Source organism: Gymnoscopelus braueri (genome assembly GCF_963280865.1).
Source record: "Gymnoscopelus braueri genome assembly, contig: SCAFFOLD_130, whole genome shotgun sequence".
In the NCBI taxonomy this organism is placed as follows: Eukaryota; Metazoa; Chordata; class Actinopteri; order Myctophiformes; family Myctophidae; genus Gymnoscopelus; species Gymnoscopelus braueri.
This window is the reverse complement of record NW_027660732.1, coordinates 145,674-162,418: the sequence shown is the minus strand read 5'-3', so window position 1 is coordinate 162,418 and position 16,745 is coordinate 145,674. Positions and strand designations below refer to the sequence as shown.

Genomic DNA, 16,745 nt, shown 5'->3' with positions numbered 1-16,745 from the left:
GAGCTGGTTAAGCACAATAATCAGAATTTTGAGCAAAGAAAATTAATCGGAAAAGGTTAAATTGGGATACTGAATTAGGGCATTACTCTAATTTGCACAGTGCAAAGTTAAGCATTGAATGGACCAAGTGAAAGCGATCCCAGTCCTGAACATTGGTTCTAATGGTTGCAAGATTGGGAGCATGATTTTGTTCAGTAGGTTTCAGGTTTGAAAAACTAAAGGCCGATCACTGGAATAATAAACTAGGTCCATAATAGTTTCGAAGATAGTTGCTCAAGCTACAGCTGCTGCCTGAACAATGCTTCTGACTATTACAAAGATTCTGGCTATTAAATGACACCAAAGCCATGTCTGCCATATAGAGCATGTTCACTCTATAAAGCATAGTGGTAATGTTGCTTACCAACATACTGTAAAATGGTACATCTTTTATTCACAACAAATTATTTGAAAATGTGGGTCCATCAAAACACTATGAGAACAAGTATAAAGCATAAAGATAGGAATAGGTTTTCATTTGTACCTTAACCTCGATTCGAAGGCTCTCTTCTACGATCAGCGGGTCCTTGGTGAAGTCATCAAACAGATACTGCCACTTACAATTTAGCTTTGTTACAAAGATGATACCCCTGGAGAATAAAAACACACTGAGCTAAAAATACCTCGTAGGAGAGAAGGCCGTAGATAAAATAATGATATAAAGGTGACACAAGGCAGGGAGACTCAGAAGTCAATGAGGGCTAATTTATACTTCACAGAACAAAAAAAGTCAATGAAGGCTAATTTATACTTCACAGAACAACAAAAACAATATATTTTTTAATACACGTCACCGCTATTAGGATTATCAACACGATAACACGCAGTAGAGCACCGAAGTCTGACCTAATTTACACATCCTAGGTTTGTCTACCTGGTTCGCGGTTTTCCACCCCCATTCTGAATCCCCATAGACGTATTTAATATCGCGTCAAATAAGAACTGTGTTCCAAAAATAAACAAATGACCCTGGCGGTTTTACTCATATGGATATGAAGAATCAACTGACGGTGAGAAAACGCTAATGTTACTTCCGCCGAATTAGTTAAATTTTCGCCAGCAACAGACTGTATCAAATATAAGTGACTGACTATCATAAACGATACAGAACCTCCTCCCTGACAATATCGCCGAGACAGTTTATTTTTTATTTTTGGACCACAATTCTTATATGAGACGATTCTATGATGACCCAATGTTATTCTCCATAGCGAAATTACTTTACGAACCTGGGGATGAACGAGTGACGTCAGGACTTCTGTACTCTATATGATTTCAACTAACTGCCTCTAAGTTTGATGTACATGGAATGTTCATATACCAAGCTTGATAAGTATGTGGAACGTATAAGTTTACATAAAAAAAGAATAGTTAACATTCATATTCATATTATGAATGTTAATATTAACAAAAACATTTCATATTAACAAAAACATTTTATAAATGAGACCCAGTGTATGACTGTTCATGAAGCTGTCCCTTTTTAAATAAAGGGTTTGAAATGTGCTGTGAACACGGAACATTTCAAATGTAATTAAAAAGCCAGAAATGTTATGATCCCACCTCTTGGTAATCATAAAGTCGTCAGATTTGTTGATCTTGGCGTGAGCAAAATATCCATGTTTTGCAAAACGTCCATTCTCAATTGTCTGGAGGAAGAGAGAAAGAAAGAATGAATCATGAAACCAAAGACAATTAAGAATACCCACCACAAAATTATATTAAATGTGACAAATGTGAAACTGAAAGGCTCAAACACAAATGTACTATTTAATAAATAATAGTCATGGATAAAACATTTGATAAAAGGAACAATCTTTACCTGTCCTTGACATGAAACGGGAACTTATAATCAAAATAATCTATTCAGTCAGATGAAAAGTTTTTTGTTTAAATAAAATTAAGGTAGCCTACATGAGAAATGTGACAAGTAGTAGGCTAGCCTAAGTTTTACTGTGTCTGGTACCAATACAAAAAAAGAAACTGGTCTGAACTTGTAGATCTGCTACTTTCGCATTAAAACGGCGATAACAAAGGAACACAGGCTTGCACCGCATACAACGCTGCCTGGCAGGAGTCGGTGCGTTGCTTCCAGGCCTGCCTACGGCCAACAAACCTCCGCTGCGGAGGCAAAAGGGGGCTATTGCCTCCTCCCCATGCCCACCAGGGGAAGCTCCGCCCCGGGTAGTGGAGCCGGACGGCCCCTAGTCCATACGTAGGCGGGAACCACTTTGCATGTCAAAAGTAAATTAATGCTTTGGGTCATGTAAACGAGGAATACTTGTATTCAGGTTCCTTGTAGACAGTTTGGTATGAATCTCTGTTTGGAATTAGTTAATTCTGAATGAATAAATATTGCCCATGTAACCGCAGCCATTTTGTGAGGTAGAAACTGAAATGAAAATGTTTTTTGGGAAAGAGAGGAAAGTGACTGATGGCAGTTAATTTTTAACAGAGTGAAAACAGGACATTGATGAGAGAATTTGTCTACTTGAATTTGTCTACTCTGAACATTATATTCTTATCTATTTGAGATCTCCCAAATCATCAACAGCGTGAGATATGAATTGCATGGAAATGATAAAAAAAAAAAAGGTCAAAGCAATAATAAGGTTTGATTTAAAGTCCAATTTGCAGGTTAAGAACGACTTTGCATAAATTATTATTATATAAAGATTGTAATTTTTTCATGACCAAAAAAAAGTACACTTAAAAAATAGATGCTGTAGATCACTGGTGGGCAACTTTGATGATGGAGAGGGCCACTATATTTCCCCACTCACTCCAGAGGGCCACATTGCATATAGGCTACTGTCTGTCCGTATTTTATCCTTTCTATTGTAAGGAAATTAGAGTGTCTTCAGAATTAAACTAAGCTATTCTGATTATTTGAGCAATACACTAATAGTTAGATTTTTATACTGTGCGTATATTTGAATAATTTGTAGGTCTAATAGTGTTGAGTGTTAGTATAACTGCGTCAATATAACCTTATATTTAAAAAACTGTTTATCAGAGCAGGAGATGAGATCATAGTTTAAAGAGGTCTTCTCTCTCTCTCTCTCTCCTCGAGCAGAGTGATTTACTGGCTGCAGGCAAACTTACTTTAAGGTCAGAGTGCCTTAATGATTTCATAAAGTTAGTCTTTTTGGTCTAAAACTATTGTATAGATTCATTGTAGTGCCAACTGATAATAGCTATGATGTCAATTGCCATCATCTCCTGGAGCAAACTCAGTGTAACATTTCCTCAGTTTCAGTATAACCTCCAATACAGTAGACAGTGTTAGACATAGTGTTATCTAGTATGCACAGTAGATAAGAGTTTAGGGAGTTTAGGGAGACGCATTCCAGGGCACCTGGACTCGATGCAGGAAAATCAAGGCAGAGACCGTGAGACAGCCCTTGCCCGCCATAACGATGGGTCGCGAGAACGCACAGGATGGGAGCCGCCTGCTCAATCCCCTACGATGGATCAACAGCGACTCCTGTTGATTAATTTTTTTAATGTTTTATAATAATCTAGCATGTAGATTTAAGGGCTTGTCAAAAGAGATATGACTCCATTACAAACTTCTCGACCAGCTCGAGAGGAGTGTATCTCGGAGCTCCGATGTAATATCTGGTGTAGTATTATTTTTGTATATGACAATTCATTCTGATTGTTTAATAGGCTCATAAATAATTGTAAACTTAGTTTAAAGGATAATAAATGATTTGATCTTACAATTGTAAAATCTCCTGTCACGTTCATTTAAGGGTGTTTTAACTCCTAACTTCACAGAACCACTGAACCAAGTACCTTATCTAGATTTACTTTTAATGGTGTCATAGGTTCAGCTCGCAAATCTAACACTATGTCACACAAAAGTAGGTGCGACGCGTTTTGAGCTTGTAGATTTTTGTTACTTTTGAATTGGAACCCTGATTTTTTTGGGGCTATTTTTTAATGGGAATCCTGAAAAGGAACATTTTTATTTAATTTCAAATGCATTTAGTTATACTAATGTTAACTTTTTGAATTTAAATACAAATACATTGGACATAAAAAAGACAATAGAATTTTAATACTAGTCATTAAGCTACTAATATAGACTGAAGTAATTAAAGCGGGTCATGTTTGCATGTTTGGAATTGTAAACAGCTGAAATCAATAATATATCAGTATCCTGCCGGCCGCATTAAGTGAAGGTGGGGGCCGCATGTGGCCCCCGGGCCGCCAGTTGCCCATGTATGCTAGTGTAGATGGAGCATTTAACTGGGACAGAATCTACAATTGACCAGAGCATTATCATTTTGAAACAAACGGCAATTATGGGGCGAACATTTAGCAAGAATAGTAGATCTACAAGCTTACAACGCATTGTGACATGCTCTGGTCAACAAAGTATATAATGTTTAAGAGGTTAATATTATCTATGAAGTATATTTGGCCTATATTTGGAGAAACAATCCTCTATCTCAATGTTGCCAGAATGTAAACAGTCACAGATAAGCCTGCAATTGTTAATTAACTGGCCAACAATCTTTTAGATCATTTGTCAGCAGTAAAGCTCAAACCTATCTACTTATATAATCGGAGAATTGACTTCCGCCGCTGACGCCACACCCACTCCATTCATTTGGACCTCTCGCCGCTGACGCCATACCCACAGCATTGATTTGGACTAAACACAACAACTACAAATGACATGTCACCACAACACCAGCCACAACGTGCACGCTGAATTTACGGGTGGCGTAGGGTACTTCTCATTCGTCACTACACATTTGCCTCCACGGAACATAATTAATTCTACTCACCACATTACGACCACACCGGACGGGGAAACACTTTCGCACTGTTTACCGTCAGCACAACCGAACGCCGACGGCCACAGCCGAAACAACACGAAGCGGCGGCCATTGAAATCACCGTCCTTCGCTTCAACCCCCCACACTCATTCTTCCACTTCATTGCACCGTGTCTTCTGCTTCCACACTCCATTCAGGTCAGTACAATGCTAATAAATTAACGCTCTACCTCACAACCACACGCTTCTCCGTTTAGTGTTTCATTAGCGCGAGTGTGGAAAAAAACAACGCTTACAATAACAGCACATGGCAACACTGGCCTATGACACAGAGACACGGGTGACGGGGAGCGAAAGAGAGAGACAGAGAGAGAGAGACAGACAGACAGACAGCAGCCCTGCACGCAGGGCCGGCTTCTGCCATAAGCAATATAAGCGGTCGCTTAGGGCCACAACCACTAGGGGGCCACAAAAAAATAAAATAAAAAATAATACTTTCATATTGTAATTATGTCATGTATCTCCTATCCAACAACTAGCGTTATTATTTTAGTATGCAATAAAAAATGACAATGATTTTATAATGGGGGTGTTTGGGGGGGGGGGGGGGGCACCCCAAAAAAATCTTGCTTAGGGCCACGAAAATCCTAGGGCCGGCCCTGCCTGCACGGGCCGAATATGTGGGCCCTGGCCCGGCCCGGCCCCGTGGTATTTCAGTAGGTGGCGCAATTTCACAGCCCGAGCCCGTCCGAAGCCCGACACCTCTTCATTTCTTTATTATTATTAATTAATTACTTTCAAGCGTGCGCACCACAGCCAGCGCACCAGCCGGCTGCACTGTCGCGCTCTGATAAACAAACGCACAACCACAAGAAGTCAAGACAGCAGCGTCATGATCCTCACCCAGCCAGCAACAACAACAAAAAAAACATATTATGGCCTACCTTTCTTTGAGGTAAACTGTGAAGAATAATATTGCAAAAATATTTCCAATCCAGTGCGTAACACCGTAAAAACACCTAATTTTGAGTCACGAGCGATGTGAAGAAAAAGTATAGGCTTTTAATGTGTGTGCGTCTGTGCGACATGTGTGTGTGTGTGTGTGTTGTTGTCACGTGACTACTACTAGCAGCCTGCCTGTAGGCTGCTAGACAACCAACAGCCTGGACAACCATGAACTACACCGGGGTTTTGCGAGAGGCTGATTATGTTACCAGAGTGAACTTTTCTGCGCAAATTGTTCTGTGAGCCGGGCCCTAAGACAGACACAGACTTTGGTTCGTGTCGACGCGACCGAACGTGTGCGGTGTGGGGGGGGGGGAGGGGAGACGACGTAGGCCTAATAATAACAATAACGCTAAACACGCGCGCACATTCAGTGTTGCCAGATTGTGCGCGAGAAACAAGCCACCATATGTTTATGCAAAAACAACAGAAAGAGAGGGAGAAAGGTGGATCTATATAAATAATATACATGTGAATATGGATATTATATGGCTATTTATATATATTCCATATATGTTATTATATATAAATAAATATTACAATTATTATTGCAACTGTTAGATATCATAATATTACACATTACAATAATATATATTATTAAGTATATTATATCTTATACTATAATAAATATTGTATATAATATACACCTGAGCCATAAATGAGCCAGTATTCACAATGCCGTCTGAGATGCCTTGGTGTTCCGTTTAAAATTTCACATGAAAAAAACATTTTTTATTTTTTTTTATTACCCCCCAAATTTATTTTTCAACTACCCTAGCGGCCTAACAGCGAGGCCGACGGAAATGGCAGTGGATGTATTGGTTGCAGCTCAAAGTGAACTTATACTCAGGTATTTAGTTTGTCGCCGTCCTACCTTCCTAGCTCGTGTTATTAAAGAAAAACGGGCGACAATGGCCAAAACTCAATCGAAAATCGGCGATCAGGGGGCACGTGGCGCCTGCAGTAACTTCTTTGTCTCTTCTGGGCAGCCAATCACGGTCCTGCATTCACTGCTTGTGGTCCTTCATTCTCTGCTTGGGCGGCGAATCGCGGTCCTCCATTCACTGCTCGGGCGACCAATCACGGTCCTGCATTCACTGCTTGAGCAGCGGCCAATCGCGGTCCTGGATTTACTGTTTCACTGACCAGTTAAATCTTTCCCCCAACTCCCGGACCCGCCCCCGTCATTCACTGCTTGAGCAGCGGCCAATCTCGGTCCTGGATTTACTGTTTCACTGACCAGTTAAATCTTTCCCCCAACTCCCAGACCCCATTCCTAGATGAGGAAGAAGGAGGAGCATGAAACAGCACAGAAAGGATTAAATAAAAATAAAGATTGATTTGATTGATTTTTACACTTGTCAGCTTGTTCTTTTGTCATTCCATGGTACGTCATGATCTAGTAATTGTATTCGTTTTTTTTACATAACCCGCATTCCATTTGGAAATTAGTTGGCTGTTCATTGCAAGAGGAAGTTACAATCTTTTCTATTTTGATTAGCTTACTGCCTTCAAAGTACCCAGGCTGTGCTCCAGTATTTTATTTATTGTGGGTAATCTATTTGAGAACAGCGAAACCGATCATGTATGACTCGAGTTTATAGCCCTGAAACATGATTGTCATATCGTGACCGTCATGGATGAGCTTCAACTTGGTATTTAAACTTTCTCCCTTTTTGGTCCGTACATCTACATGAACATTCATATTCCAAATATAAAGTGCTTACCCCATGGCTACGGATTTTACAATTATGTACGTTTCCTCAGAAGTACCCGAATATTCTGAATTGTTAAATAAAAAGCATTTTAATCCGATTGGTGGCCATTTTCCCCGTATTTTCTTCATATGCTTTCAACTACGTGACCCTATCGGCTGGGAGGTGTATTGCACTCTGGTACATTATAACTCTATGAGAAAATGGCCACCGATCGTATATTTTAATCCGATCGGTGGCTTTTTATTGAACAATACGGAAAATACGGGTACTTATTGAGGGCCCGTACATAATTGTAACATGTGTGGCCATGAGCTAAGCACTTTATTTTAGAAATTTGAACGTGTATATAGATGTATGGAGCAAAAAGGGAGAAAGTGCAAACACCAGGTTGAAGTTCATCCATGACCGTAACAGACGACCGTCATATGATCCATGGCTGGCGTTTGTTTTCCAAGTATTTCCAATGTTCAGTACTTTTACTTCTACTCCACTAAATCTGATCTCAGAGGCAAATATTATACTTGTACTCCACTACAATTATTTGAAAACTTAAGTTAAGTTGTAGATTTGGATTATTATTACAGAACATACGTACCACTTCATCCCTATATACATTTCAGCCATTTGAAAATAGCAGATCTACATGCTCACAATGATGTAGGCTATTTATCACTACATAACTAAAAGAGTTTATGAGTTAGGGTATCAACATTATATTAGGGTAACATGCTATGGTTTAAAACATATGTTTTAAACCATAGCATATGTTAACCTAGAGCAGGGGTCTTCATAAGGGGGTCCTCATAGTTAATACAGTACAGGGGGTCCGCCAAATCTATTTGAGATTTTCTCTCTCTTTTTTTTATTATTCTTTTCTTTTTTTCACTATAACCAGCATCCGGGGGGTACATTCACTGAGAATAGCCGATCTACAAGCTGACAACGCGTCATGCTGCGTTCTGCTGTTTGTGGTAGGCTACAGTGCCTCCCCGAATCCACAGACAGCCAATCCGTGTCCCAAGAGAAACCACGCTGCTGATAGAGTAAACCCGTTCAGATTTCAAATATAAAGTGCTCACCCCAAGGCCACGGATGTTGCAATTATGTACGTTTCCTCAAAAGTACCCGTATATTCCGTATTGTTCAATAAAAAGCATTTGAATCCGATTGGTGGCCATTTTTCTCCATAAGCTTTCAACTTCGCGACCTTATCGGTTGGAAGGTGAATTGCACTCTGATACCTTATAACTCTATGAGAAAATGGCCACCAATCGGATTAAAATGCTTTTTATTGAACAATACGGAAGATACGGGTAATTCTGAGGGCCCGAACATAATTCTAACATCCATGGCCAGCCCTTTATATTGAAATATGAACGTTTATGTAGATGAATGAAGCAGTAAGGGAAAAGTGCAAACACCTGGTTGAAGTTCATCCATGACGGTAACAGAGCTTGCGAAATGAGATTTCCGGAGGGAGGGGGGTTTACCAGGCTAAGCAAAGACATGGCTAGCATGCAGAGTAAGACCGCATGGCTCATTTGCATATCATCGTGAATATATTACGCGTATGCAAATTAGCCATGCAGTATTCCCAAAATTATTGTACTACTTAAGTACAAATTTCTGTACTTTTACTTCTACTCCACTACATCTCAGAGGCAAATATTATACTTTTACTCCACTACAATTATTTGAAAACTTTAACTAAAACTACAAATTACTTTGTAGATTTGGATTATTATTATAGAGCATACACTAACCACTTCAGCCCTATATACATTTCAGCCATTTAAAAATAGCAGATCTACAAGCTCACAATGAGCTTGTAGATTAGCTATTTTCAAAGGATTTGTTAACATTTGAAAACTTGAAATGGGACATTCTGCATAATGAGTGCTTTTACTTTTGGTACTTTAAGTACATTTTGATGCCGATACTCTTACTCAAGTATATTTTGAATTCCGGACATTTACTTGTGACAGAGTATTTCTGTATTGCGGTATTGATACTTTTACTTAAGTAAAAAATTTGAGTACTTTTTCCACCACTGATTACTAGCAATAAGCAATAACTTGGATAACAATGACACAATTGCAAAATGTCGGCTATTTATTACCAACATAACTAAACGAGTTTAAGGAGTTAGGTTAGGGGAAACAAGAGTTCATCATAGTGTCAACATTATATTAAGCAAAATATAATGTAGGCTACCTATAGAGTCACTTAGACAGATCTGCAGTCATGGTGACACATAGGATGCGTGTAGAGCGCCTGTGAGCAGGCTGCCGTTTCATCTGCTCTGAGTGTTTTCTTGTTTGAGTGTCTTTTGTGAGCTTTTTCTTTTCCTATAAGGGGACTTTTTGTTTCCTTGGCTCTTTATATATCCTATGGATAAGAACATTGTATATCATTCATTCATTCCCATTGGTGTAATGTTTTTTTAAATGTTTACCATGCTTCTTTTTATTGACCTCTGTATGAATGTATTGCACTGGAGCCGTTGAGCAAAGCAAATTTCCTTCGGGATTAATAAAGTATCTATCTATCTATCTATCTATCTATCTAGGGGGTCCTCGTAGTTACTACAGGGGGTCCGCCAAATCTATGTGAGATATAACATTTTCTCTCTTTTTTTCTTCTTTTTTTTACCCTATACCAGCATCCCTATTTTGCGGGGTAACCTACATTCACCAAAAATAGCCGATCTACAAGCTGACAATGCGTCATGCTGCGACAGCTTGTAGATATGCTATTTTTGGTTAAGAAGTTTGGTGGCAAAAAAACAAGTACAGAGCCAAATGTCTAATGATTAATGCTTTAATCTTAACGTCAATTTTAATGTTTTCCGAATGAGAAATACAAATGTATTGGCTACTATAAGCACATCATGCTGCTATTACCCTGACATTATGCAGAGTATAGGCTATAAGCATGAATATTCTTTTATTGCTCAATGATGAGTTTGCCTATTTGTTACATAACTAACAGAGTTTGGGTAGGGTTAGGGAAAGCGTTCACAATCACACTCTACAATTTTATTACACTTCTTCTTCTTATCACATATAGCCAAAATATAATGTAGGCTATACACTTAATAGAAAATTGGACAATGTTTAGCTGTATGTCGGAAAGAAACCATGCAGGAACATTAAGTCAGCCAGTAAAAGCTCTTCTGCTTTGATCAGGTTAATGTTAATGTTACATTATCGGCTGCCTACAAGCATCGTTGAACTCGTGGCTCAACGTGCCCTCGGTGGCTCGTGGTAATTATTAATGCTTTGATCATCTCATCAATTGTAAGTCTAGAATGACAGATGCAATGAATACAAGAGTATGTTACGTTATATGTACAGTATATATGCTACAAACAAGCAGAGCCACAGTTGAACAAAGTTGGCTCGGGCAGGAGTCGATTCCGTCCTCCCGGTGCATGTGCTTTTCTTTGATTGGCCGAACGTTCATATTATAGCGCTCCAACCTCGACAATCAGGCGATGTCTTTGGCGCAGTTGGTAGCGCTGTCGCCTCACAGCTAGAAGGTCCTGGGTTCGATTCCCGCCGGGGACGCTGTGGGTGCTGGGGGCGTGTCTTCCAGAGGTGGGACAAAGTCCCTATGTTGCAAGTCCAAGTCGAGTCTCAAGTCCCGAGTCAACACAGCCAAGTCCAAGTCCTCAGCTTTTTGTTTCGAGTCCCACACAAGTCCTTAGCATTTTGGTTCGAGTCCCACACAAGTCCTAACCTTTTGTTTCGAGTCCCAAACAAGTCCTAACCTTTTGTTTCGAGTCCCACACAAGTCCTAACCTTTTGTTTCGAGTCCCAAACAAGTCAAAATGTTAATTCAAGATATGTAAAGATTTACATAAATCATGAGCATTTTTCACAATTTGCATTTGTTTTAAAACAAGGGTTCTTCAGGCCAAACACTACTAGCTAGGCTATTTAGCCTGTTGTTTTCCCAGACCGAGGACCAAGATGGAACCGCAGAGGAGTTGCGGGTTCGCGGAATGCGACCTCCTCATCGCCGCAGACGACCCCCACCGCGTCTGCATCCACTGCTTGGGGGCCGATCACGCGTTCTGCGCCAGGACCCACCCGGGTGAGCCAGATGCGTGCCCTAACTGCGCGATGTTCACCGTTTCTCAACTCGACGCTCGGCTTGTCTGGGCTAGGACCCAGGTCGGCTGGACTAGACGAGACAACGGTGAGACCTCCACCGCCACCGGACCGGGGACCCCAGTCGTGCAGCACGAGCGGCCCCAGCTCATGGGACCCCCACCGGTGCCGATGCCGAGGCTAAAGCGTCAAGCGTCCACGACGCTGACGCCACCTCCCGCCGCTCCCTCCCCCCCTGCCAGTGAGGAGTCGATGGCTCTTTACGATGACGACATGGCGGAGGACGGGGAGGATTTCCTGGAGCTCCCGTCGTACCAGGACACCCAGGAGGTGTCCATGACGAGCCCCGGACGGGGAGAACCTCCCGCAGCCACCGAGGAAGAGATCCTCGAATGGCTAGCCTCACTAAGCAACAGGTTGTTAGCAGCGCTGTTCTAGCTTAGCTTGCTCGCTAGGACAACACCAGCTCGTTAGCCTCCTCAGAGCCGGCGTCTGTACCACGAAGGTCGAGACTACACGGCGACATCCAGAGTGGGAGCTCCTGGATGAAGAGCAACCGCGAAAAGATTCATCGGGTGCTTTGAGACACATAAAGGGTTTTCATAAGAGTATGTTGAACTGTTTATGCTGTTTCCACTGTTTCTGTGCTTTATTTTGTTCCATAAAAAAATCCCAAAATACACAAGCACACTATCCAGCCCCGGTCAGGAGGTCACGACGCTAGGGGTCCCAGGGGGTCCCCGGGCCTCCTCTATGAGCCCATTGTGCCTGTCAGGCCTGTTTTCACAGCATGGTAGACACTAACGGTCTCTAACGGACTCCACAGTACGAGTCCGCTGGACCGCGTGGCGACGTCATCGGTCCCCGTGGAAATGTGCACGTTGTCCACGGGACTGATAACAGCAGCGCCCCCTCCCGACTCGCTCGCTCGGTGAGCAGCTTTTGGGAGGGTTGCAATCCGAATCTGTTTATTATCCCAGTACATCAGCGTTGCACTGTGTTTTTTACTGGTTAAGCTCAGTACAGCAGTAACACACTGTGGTTGTACTGACCAGCTCCCCTGAACAACAACAACACATTGTGGTTGCACTGGTGGGTTTTCCACATGCCTTGTGTTACTTCCTATGTCAGACAAGTGTGTCTCTCTCATGCGGAAGATAAAAGCAGCCATGACTCTGAGAGAGGAGGTTCTCTCTCTCTCTCTTGAGCAAGGGCGCTATCAGAGAAATATCTGTGAATCAGAATCGACTGGGTTTCCGTTCAAAGCTTTTTCTGGTGAGAAAAAAGGGGGGGGCGTACGGCCCTTTCTGAATCTGAAGGGCCTCAACAAGTACCTAATGGGTTTCCATTTCAATGTTGACGACCGTGAAGCCGTTGTGAACGGTACGTCAGGGGCACTGGTGGACGGGCATCGACCTCTAGGTTGCTTGCCTCCACGTTCCAATCTGGCCTCCACACTTTTCTTTAAATTCCTGCGCTTCGGCTACAAAGGGGAAGTGTACGAGTACACGGTTCTTCCCTTTGGTATGTCATTAAGCCCGCGAGTGTACCAATGCGGCCATAGCTCCACTGCGGCGACAGGGGATCAGTCTGTCGACTTAACTTCGACGACTGGTTAATTGCCGCGGGCTCAGAGGAGGTGGTGGCACGGCACACGGCCGTGGCCCTCTCCCACCTGACGTCGCTATGTTCACAATCAACGTCCAGAAGAGCGTTCTGGTTCCATCTCAGCGGACCACCTTCTGGGGGATCTAGCTGGAATCGAACACGCTCAGAACGCGGCTGTCCAACGGCAGGTTAGACAGCGTCTTAGCTTGTGTGAGGTCTTTTCGCGTGGGGCGTCAAGTAACTTACAAGCTATGCATGCAAGCGGTGAGTCTCATGGCTTAGGTCATTCACTTAATCCGCTTGGGCAGGTTCTACATGAGACCTGTATAGAGGTGGCTGCGGGCTCTTCGGATCCCACTCACCTCAGGCTATCAGCAAGTGGTGGTGTCTCCAGGGTGCGTGGAGACACTCAGATCGTGGTCGCAGGCGCCCTTTCTGTCCCAGGGGGTCAGTATAGGCGCTGTGATATCGCGGAAGGTCATCACCACGGACGCCAGCCTCACTGGGTTTTTCCTCGCTCTCAAACAGTTCAGGGCTCGGTTTTGGGGTTGTTATGTCTCGATCAGAACATACAACACCACAACCATGTGCTATGTCAACAAGCAGGAAGGCTTGGCCTCCCTGGTGTTGGAGGGATTAGCGTGCGAGATGACGCTGTGACTCACGCTGTGACTCACGCTGTGACTCACGTCTCGCGTCCATTCAGGCGTTCCATGTGCCGAGCCTCCTGAACGAACTGCTTTATGCTTTCCTGCCAATGGAGCTGATCCTCCCCACGTGGGAGAGGGTCAGGCTCCGAGTGTTGTTGATGTTGCTGGTGGCCCCAGCATGGGGCACGTGGAGGTCAGAGATAACTCCTCTCCTTCACGACGTGCCTTGGGCCCTCCCTGTCGGCAGGGACTTGCTGCGGCAGGGAGGGGGGACGCCCTCAGGACCTAGACCTATGGGTCTGGCCCGTGAGAGGGTGAATTTGAGCTTGTGTGGCCTTCCCCCTGACGTGGTGGCTACCATCCAGGGCGCAAGGGCCGTGTCCACGAGGAATGCTTACGATGTCAGATGGAATATCTTCGCATCATGGTGGTTGGAACAGTCACCAGTGGTGGTGGCTTTCCAGGCCTCGGTGTGTAGAATTCTCACTTTTCTGCAAAGAAGGCTAGATCGGGATTTATCCTTCTCGACAGTGAAGGTGTTTTTGGCGGCCATTTCGGCTTGCCACGAAGGTTTCGATGGCAAGACGGTGGGCCAGCACCCCTTGGTGCGCCGGTTTATGTGCGGCGCCAGGAGAGCCAGGCCGGTTAACAGGCCACTGTTCCCAGCCTGGGTTCTGATGGTTGTGCTGGAGGCACTATGCCGTCCATTGTTCGAGCCTTTTGAGTCTGCGGATCTGAGGATTATTAGTCTCAAAACGGTCCTCTTGGTGGCCCTGTCTACGGCTAAACGGGTCAGTGACATGCATGCACTCTCGATGAGTCCGGAGGAAGGCGGTCAGGTCACTAAGGCAACGCTTTCTAGATGGATCCGAGATGCCATTGGGTTGGCTTATGTGAGTAGTGGTGCCCCAGTTCCGGAGGGTCTGAGGGCTCACTCTACTAGAGGCATGGCTACATCCTGGGCTCTCTACAGGGGAACTTCGATCCAGGAGATCTGTGCAGCCGCAAATTGGTCGTCTCCATCGACTTTTGCGGTTTTCTACAGCCTGGACGTGGCGGCGGCATCCTAGGCGTAACGGCTGCCTCCAGGCCAGTCGAGGGAAGGGAGTAGGCTTGGGGCTTTTCTCCCTATCTCTCGACTTCCTCTTGGGTTTCCATGGGACCAGCTGGGCTGGCTCCCAGGAGATGGGGCCCTGTTCCTCATATTGAGTTATGAGGCAGGCTTGTGTCTGCCTGTTAGTAAATAGGCGGACTCTGGAGTCTGTCAGGGCCTAGCCTTTATTATCTATCCCGCACCCCAGCCCGGTGGGTTGGGGGGCGCCCATGGGGCCGTAGGTCACGTCCGTGTGGGCGGGACCTAGGGGCTGAGGTGCGTGCGGGCCTGTCAGGGTTGTGTGGCTCATTACCTCAAGGGGGGTTTATGAATCCCATAGTGAGTAGTAAACGGAGAACCGTGGTAAAACTAGAGGTTACGAATGTAACCCCGGTTTTAGTAGGTTCGGAGTTTACTACTCACCAGACACCCCTTTCTGTGCGCATTTGGCGTGCAGAGAGGAGAATGTTAAGAGGAGGAGCCTATGCCACGAGGAGTCTCTTGTACCCCAGGGTCTTCCGGACTCGTGACATACCCTAAGCCAATCAAATAATTGGCATCGGGAGCGTGTGTGTTGCTCTGTGCATCGCCTGAGGGCGCTGATATCCCATAGTGAGTAGTAAACTCCGAACCTACTAAAACCGGGGTTAAATTCGTAACCTCTAGTTACTACAGATTCCAACTACAAATCACAACAATCCCCCCATTCCACCCAGCACCATGGCTAAAAGTATTGCCAACACATAAATTAAACATTTAACAGCTAAACATTCACACAACTTCTCAAGAACAACCCCATTCAACATCTCTGTCCTATCCTAAGCTACAGGCAAATCCATACTTTCAAGCAGCAAGTTACTTAAAGGGGTATAAGTGATATGTAAAATATTTAAGCTCTATAACTCATAGATATACTCATATGACAGAGCATTCCTCACGCCTGTCATTACGTGGTTATACCGCAGCAGCCAATGCAGACAAGTCGACAATGTCTAAATGCACAAATCCGATCTGATCACAAATAACAGTGTGGACAGGTGGATTTGCCTACAGTCTGAACAAAGCCACGGTATGTGGTGGGGGAGGTCTATGAATCTCTGACTCTGATTACTGACTACATATCAATAAGCATAATGGGAAACTTCTGTGGCTAAAAATAGCTGAGTGTTGAAGATCAACATCCAACAGAGAGATAGAAAGCACACTAGGGGTGTGGAGGACAGGATATGAGGATGGATATGGAATTTTTGAATATTTTCTGATCAAGATACTGATCAAGATACTACTGTATGCTTCATGCAGTCACAGCAAACAGGAACGGCAGTCAGAAGTAGTAAAAACAGAAAACAGAATTCATAGACATCTTTTTACCACAGTCTTAAGAGTGGCCAGGTGGATGATAGGAGAGAGGGATATCCCTGTCTTACCTGAAGCATCTGGTTACCAATACCCTCCCTCTCCTTATATGGCCGTATGACCCCGTCCTCGTGGATGAAGCGAGGAGGACGCAGAGACTTTATGTCCTGTGAAGTCTCTGTCGCCCTGAATGAGGACACACACACACACACACACACACACACACACACACATTATAGGACTAGGCAATTTAGTATTATACTACGTATAATTTATATTGCGTGTGACTACTGTACATACATTAGTGATGCATGCCGGTATACAGTTCAATACGAAACCCGCAAGACCCGTGAGTTTATCCATGGTTCA

General features: G+C 43.8%; 1 protein-coding gene across 1 annotated transcript in view; it reads right to left on the bottom strand.

Moving 5' to 3' along the window:
- LOC308081261 (intermembrane lipid transfer protein VPS13A-like) overlaps positions 1 to 16,745 on the bottom strand; it is a 167,121-nt gene that overhangs the window by 5,721 nt on the left and 144,655 nt on the right. The window contains exons 72-74 of the mRNA XM_080457648.1: positions 16,448 to 16,562; positions 1,603 to 1,688; positions 524 to 629 (exon numbers count right to left, since the gene is read on the bottom strand). Coding sequence (XP_080313774.1) covers positions 524 to 629; positions 1,603 to 1,688; positions 16,448 to 16,562 — 307 coding nt within the window. The remainder of the gene's footprint in view (positions 1 to 523; positions 630 to 1,602; positions 1,689 to 16,447; positions 16,563 to 16,745) is intronic.